Source organism: Berghia stephanieae, chromosome 14, assembly GCF_034508935.2.
Source record: "Berghia stephanieae isolate SIO BIC M18660-M18661 chromosome 14, UCSD_Bste_1.3, whole genome shotgun sequence".
NCBI lineage: Eukaryota > Metazoa > Mollusca > Gastropoda > Nudibranchia > Aeolidiidae > Berghia > Berghia stephanieae.
The window spans coordinates 4,617,165-4,624,664 of NC_088373.1; the positions used below are offsets into that span (position 1 = coordinate 4,617,165).

Consider the following 7,500-nt stretch of genomic DNA (forward strand, 5'->3'; position numbering starts at 1 on the left):
CGTTCCAATAAGGTCGCAGGTTCAAACCCCATCACCGCCGCAAAATTTTTTTTTATTCTCCATTGTCTCCTGGCACTTTTCTACTCACTTCATCTTTTGAGCTTCTTAGCCAAGCGCATACTATCTATAGAACCATTTCTACGACTCAACATGTCATTCCAGTATTATTTTGGAACGAAAATGAATGGGATGAAAATAAAAACCTGAGTGTTTGGATTGGTCTTGTCACAAAAGTCAAGCAGTGTTAAGCGTGGCCAGTGACTAAACGTGTGACACTGGTCATTAAGCCCATGGAGCCGGAGCTTATCCCAGTTTCTTTCACGTGAACTAGACAAAAAAAATTGCTTGCTACCCTTAGGATATGATGCTAATCTACAGCAAAGTACTTTCAGTCAGATCTAACAGACCCCACTAGTACGAGATAATTTTCCCCTATGGGACGAATAAAGGGAATTGTATTGTATTTTTTAAAAAAGGATTTTAGTTAAACACCAATATATGGTGTGCGCTTGGCTAAGAAACTCACAACATTGCCATCCGGAAATATAACGGACCAACACACAAAACTATGTGTAACCTTGAACGTTTATAGTCAAGTTAATACAGTTTAGTGAGAAATACTCATAAACGTGGATGGCAACAAAAAAAAAACAATAACAAAGACCTGAGTGACGTCAACTTTGTTCTATCTATAGATAGTATGCGCTTGGCTGAGAAGCTCATAACATTGCCATCCGGAAGTATAACGGACCAACACACAAAACTGTGTGTATCCATGAACGTTTATAGTCAGGTTAATACAGTCTAGTGAGAAATACTCATAAACGTGGATGGCAACAAAAAAAAAAAAAAACAATAACAAAGACCTGAGTGACGTCAACTTTGTTCTATCTATAGATAGTATGCGCTTGGCTAAGAAGCTCATAACATTGCCATCCGGAAGTATAACGGACCAACACACAAAACTGTGTGTATCCATGAACGTTTATAGTCAGGTTAATACAGTTCAGTGAGCATTACTCATAAACGCGGATGGCAAAAAACAATTACAAAGACCTGATTGACGTCATCTTCGAACTATCTATAAGGTTAAAAAATCATGACATCTTATTCCTGCTAACAAAACTCACAGTAACCAAAAGTGGTTCTTACTTGGAAATAAGAAGGAAAAAAAACCAACAGGCCTCCCTCTCCGAGCAATGTCGACAATAAACCAGTAGCTTTTTGACATTTAAAACATGGAATTTGTGACACAACTTCTATTCACACATGCTCGGACCAACATAGTTGATTGTTTATAAACAATAAAGTGAATGAATTCGACTTCTCTCTGATCAGTGTTATTGTTTTCATACCTCCAAATGGGTGACTGGTTATCACTACAATAACAACAACAACAACAACAACAACCAAACCATACTTTATATTGGTACCAACATAAGTGCCTACTCCACTCACTTTTCTGAATTAAAAATTCACCCCATATACCGGAGCATACTCAATGTCTCAATCGTTTCTATGTTATATGTTTGTGTTGAGAATATTGGCTGTTAAGCTTAACTGCTGGTCAAGTAACTTCGCGATGGTTGTGTGTTGAACCCGCGGTCTCCAGAAGTCGGTGAGAGAGAGCTCTAGAAATGAATGACTTGAGTTTGATACGAATACTTTTGTGTTCGTGGATAGCTCATACGGTAGAGTCACGCTCTCACCGGCCAGGCGGAGTTGTCGTACCAATAAGATCGCAAGTTCAAACCCCACCACCGCTGCAAAAAAATATTTTATTCTCTATTGTCTTCTGGCACTTTTCTACTCACTTCATCTCTTGTTAATACATACTTTATATTCCAACCCGCTGACAGCACCAGCAACACCACCACCAACATCAACACCCAACACCATACCTTATATTCCAACCCAATGACAGCACCCAGCAACACCAACACTACCACCACCAACAACAACACCAACCCAAACCATACCTTATGTTCCAACCCGTGGACAGCACCCAGCAACACCACCACAACCATCAACAACACGACCACCACCAACAACAACGCCAACCACCACCACCAGCAACAACGCCACCACCACCACCACTAACAACAACAACACCCATACCTTATATTCCAACCCGTGAACAGCCCCAGCAGGGCACATGATCAGATGCTCCACCTCCTCTTTCTCTTCCACTGACAGTCGCATGGCCAGCTCTACCTTGAGGGGGACGTCGTTCTCAAGAAGGTAGCTACAGAAACGTGTCGATCCTTGGGAAAGGAAAATTAAATATATTACTGTGCCCCCTTGAGAAAAAGTTACAAAAGTCTTGGCCTAGGTGCCAAAATATACCCAGGTATTAAATTCTAAAATAAATACAAAACATATAAATAAATATATAAATAAATAAACAAACAAATAAATAAATTAAAAAAATAAAAATAAATAAATAAAAACATTTTTACAGAGTGGACTAACGATAAATTTGACATTTTCACAATGGACACAAATGATGATTTTGACAATTTCACAACTATTTTCCTCTATCATACAAGTTCTGAAAGGTTTTATCTCTGTAAATGAATGTATTATTCTATTTATTATTCTTTGCCTAGGACTGTCGCATTCACATATTTCCCGATTTAAACAAAATTATTTTGCACTAGTGTCTGCGCTCCAATTTCAAATTCATACAAGCAAAAAAAACAAAAAAAAACATTCTTTTAGACGGTATTGTAGTCCTATGGAGCCTGAGTTTATCCCAGTTTTTATAGTGTGAAAAGGACAATAATAAATGCTTGTTACCTTTTGGATAGGATGCTAGTCTATCGCAAAGTACTTTCTGCCAGATATAACAGAGCCAGCTGCCCAATCAATGGCAGGTCTGACACTATTACAAAAAATTAGTCGAATTGGTAAAACTTGGTTTCAATTTCAGAGCTTCGTCACCATCTTCGAGCCTCGCTCGGCGAAAATAGTTGAGTCCTTGGAAAAGATTCTTTACTCACATTCTCTCACCGCACTCAGGTTGTAAAATGAGTACCTGGCCGTTAACAGTGTTGTCTCTGTCCGAAAAAAAAATTTCTACATGTTAAGTGTTGCTGTTGGCGGCGAGGGACAACCCTGTAAAGCGCTTTGAGCACTTTTAGTGGATATTGCGCTATAGAAAAGATAGTATGCGCTTGGCTAAGAGCTCATAACATTGCCATCCGGGAGTATAACGGACCAACACACAAAACTATGTGTAATCTTAAACGTTTATAGTCTGGTTAATGCAGTCTAGTGAGAATCACTCACAAACGCGGATGGCAAAATACAATAACAAATGCTTGAGTGATGTCATCTTCGTTCTATCTATAGAAAAGCTCGTTTTTTTTTGGGGGGGGGGGGGGGGGGGGGGGGTGTTTGTTGTTGTATTTAAAAAAATTGGCATCCCCACAAATTACCCACTCAATCACTCACCCATCAAAATCATATTTTGAGCGAGAGCTTCCCTGGATATGGAGTAATACCCCATGTCGTTCAGGTGGTGCCATTCTCTCGGCATAGTGATGGGGATCACCACGTTCCTGTAACTAAGACCCTCCTCGCACGGAACTGGACCGAAATCATCCCCACCGCTACGAGTTCGATTCCGATTCTGATGTTTGCCTCTACTATTACTACTGCTGCTGTTGTTGTTACCGCCTCCACCATCTCCTTTATCCGGCCTCCCCATCTTTTCCGTTTTGTCGTCGCGGCCAGGGACTGGATCCAATATAATAACATTATTATGTCCCTTTGTTTTGGAATTCTTCTTGTTTTTTGAAGATTTTGTTTTGTTTTTATTTTTTAAAACGATATTATCATTATCATTACTTCCAATATCACCACTTCTGACATTACTTTGATTATCATTATTATTATCAATAAGATCACTATTTTGAATAGTTTTACTAGAACTGATTATATTTATGTTTTTAGGATAATTTTTACTGTTTTTACTTTCAACGTCTTTTTGAATGCTGTCACAAACAGTTACATTCTCAACGTCTTTTTGAATGCTGTCACAAACATTTACATTCTCTTCTATCGATGGAGAAGTGGCAATTGTTTTGTTAACCACAACGTCAGTTCTAAAGTCAGAGGTTCGTGTCTCGGTCACTTTAGAATTATTATCAACATTTTTAAAGTTAGATTTGTTTGCCTTTTTTGCTTGGGGGTTTTGAGGAGAATTAGTAGAATGATGATCCTCATCTTCATCGTCTTTGACGTCTTCAGAGGCATCAGATACTGTTGATGATGTTGGCGTTGCTACCGCTGTTTCTGTGCCTGATTTATTTTTATTTTTCTTCCTTCTGCTTTTCTTTTTCTGTCCTTTTTCACATTCAGAAGAAGAAGAAGGTTTTTCTTCGGGGTTAATCTGGGAATCACACACGGGGGATTTCGATGTTGAAGACGGTGACAAAGATGATGATGGTTGTGGTGATGATCCCGATAATTCTGTTTGGGGAGGAGTTGCTGTTGATTGAGATTGAGATGCTACTGGTGCTGGAGAAGTTGTTATTCTTCTTGTTGTTGTTATTGGTGGTGGTGGTGATGGTCGTTGTGGTGGTGATTGCGGCGTAGATTTTGGTGATGTGGACACTGATGTTGACGATGAAACCATTAATGTTGTTGTTGTTGATAGAGCTTTTGATTGTAACGGTTTTGGTGAAGATGAGACGCATGACTTCAATGTTGATGACGACGATGACGATGATGATGATGCAGTTGTTAATGCTGTTGTTGTTGTTGGTAATTGTGATGGTTCAGGGTCTTTCCCCTTCGACTTCGCATCAGTAGCAGGTTTATTCTCACTGACTTCTGGTACTGTTGACTTTTCCCCATCTTTAGAGGCTTCTGAAATGGAAATTTTTATAAAAATCTCAGTTTTATACATGTTCTTTTTTTTTAATTGTTTTGTTTTTAAGTGTTTTAAGGCACTTGCAACACATTTAGATCATATCAGCGCCAATATAAAGGAAGAAAATGGGATAGTCAAATTCTAGAATTGCAATTAAAACACCCAAGAAAAAGTAAGACAAAGGGGAACTGGAAACAAATAGGGATCAGATGTAGATTCCAAGAGCATACCATCAATGTACTTAGTTTGAGATAACCTATAAGTCTCATCCGGACACAAGCACAAAATCACAATGAGAAACACACTCAAATGCTTACTTTATACATTCAAAATAAGAAATTTAATAATACATAACAGAGAGATGATTTACAAGGGGAAAAAATATCTCCCAATGCATTTGACTGTCTCCCTCCCAGCCCACTGTGGGATGTCAGGAACCCCACCCGGAAATCACTCTATCAACAAGAAACAAACAAGAAATCCTTACTTAATCTGGCCACTGCCTCAGCCTCACGGTCCCTCGGATGTTTAATGTTGAGAGTATTGGTGAGGAAATCTGCCACCATTTTGGCACACGTCTCACAGTCCAGGGGTTCAACGTTCGGATCCCCATGTTCTGAGTGGATGACGAAATATGGTTTTGGTCCGTCAGTTGCTAGGCCTGCTTTTATACTCTGGTTTTCGATATAGAATGGAGAAAAAACAAACATAAAACAATTATGAAAAATGGTGCAATGTCCTGTAAATATGCTCAACACTCTTTACAGGAGTGATTAGTAAAGATAATAATAATAATAATAATAATAATAATAATAATAAGTAAAATAATAATAAGAAGAAGAAGAAGAAGAAGAAGAAGAAGAAGAAGAAGAAGAAGAAGAAGAAGAAGAAGAAGAAGAAGAAGAAGAAGAAGAAGAAGAAGAAGAAGAAGAAGAAGAAGAAGACGAAGAAGAAGAAGAATGAGGAGGAGGATGAGGATGAGGAGGAGGAGGATGATGATGATGATAATGATGACATGATGATGATGATGATGATGATGATGATGATGATGATGATGATGATGATGATGATGATGATGATGATGGTGAAAATGAAACGACGACGACAGCCACAACATCTTACATCAGTGGTATAACTGACAGCCCGTCTCCTGTTGTTGTCAATGACTCTGAGGACTCGCTGGACAGATGGAGGACATCGCAGAACTTCCTGGGAATGCCAAGAACATCAAAGTGACAAGTTAGTGAACACTGTTGCCTGCCTGGTCCCAAGTTGCTCATATTTGACAACGTGCTGCTATGTGGTCTAGTGGTATGACACTCACTTTCGGATCGGAAGGTCCTGGATGGGTTCGAGCCTCGCTCGGCGCATAGTTGAGTCATTAAAAAAGACTCTTTACTCACATTCTCTCACCGTACAAATGAGTACCTGGTCGATAATAGCGTTGTCTCTGTCCGAAAAATTGTAATATCTCCTAACAGGCGTCATGTCCTGTCCTACATGTTAAATGTTGCTGTTTGCCAGGGACCCCTTGTAAAGCGCTTTGAGCACATTTTGTGTTTTATAAAATCTCATTTTTTTTTTTCATTTTCATTTGACAAAATGTCACAGTGAATGACATAATCAGTCGGATGGTGAAAAGGGTTGAACTGAGATATTGTCAAGTTTAGTTAGAAGGTCAATTTTTATCGAAAATGAATTCTTGTCATAAATGATTAAATCAACCCTTTTTGTACATCTTCGGGACATATCAAAGCTTAATTTCACTTCTAAATATATTTACAGCTAGTCAAGTTGAAAAAGGATGAAATTTGAGAAAAGTTGCTGGTTACCTTTCCCATACATCTGACCATAACTTCATGAGAAATCACCCGATTTACTTCAAATAAAGATTAAATTGCTCTGGGGAGCATATTCTTTAAGAAAATGAAGAAAAAAAATGCAAATCCTAAATTTTCACCTTCCGACTGATTATGTCATGCACTGACACATATGACACCACATAGTTTTGGGTCTGCCGCGTTTTCTTTGGCCCTCTGGAGTCCACGTCAGCGCTGCCTCACAGTCATTATCCGATTATTTTGGTTTGTTTTTCATTCTTCAACTCACAAAAAATGATGAAAACGAACATGTTCCTAGTTTTTTTTTCAGAATAACTCAAAATTCAGGTATTTTTGTGGCCACTCTGATATAAATTAAATTTTGGCACATAACACTAAAAACACTAAAACGCCAATCTGCAAATTCAAACATCATCAAATTTTCATTTGAATGCCGCACTATCAAAGACTGGAGCACTCTTCTCGAAGTCCCGAATCATGTGTGAACACAACAGATTTAGACATTTTCAAGCAAAGATTATCAAAATTCCTCAGCCTAAACACCAACAATGGCTGTCACACTCAACAACTCTCTCTGTCCTCAAATAATCAGAATGGAGTCGACTTTGAGTAACATTCAGATTCAGATTTGTGTATAAAATAAGAAAACCTCTCTATTGTGCGGCTATGTGGCCTAATGGTATGACCCTCGCTATTGAATTAGACGGTCCTGGGTTTGAGCCTCGCTCGGCACATAGTTGAGTCCTTGGAAAAGGTTCTTTACTCACATTCTCTCACCGT

At 38.7% G+C, this 7,500-nt stretch overlaps 1 protein-coding gene across 1 annotated transcript in view; it reads right to left on the bottom strand.

Annotated features, from left to right (window-relative positions):
• LOC144959377 (uncharacterized) overlaps positions 1 to 7,500 on the bottom strand; it is a 50,875-nt gene that overhangs the window by 19,427 nt on the left and 23,948 nt on the right. Inside the window, exons 11-14 of the mRNA XM_078891936.1 lie at positions 6,002 to 6,088; positions 5,367 to 5,553; positions 3,457 to 4,875; positions 2,119 to 2,264 (exon numbers count right to left, since the gene is read on the bottom strand). Of these exons, the coding sequence (XP_078748062.1) occupies positions 2,119 to 2,264; positions 3,457 to 4,875; positions 5,367 to 5,553; positions 6,002 to 6,088 (1,839 nt within the window). The remainder of the gene's footprint in view (positions 1 to 2,118; positions 2,265 to 3,456; positions 4,876 to 5,366; positions 5,554 to 6,001; positions 6,089 to 7,500) is intronic.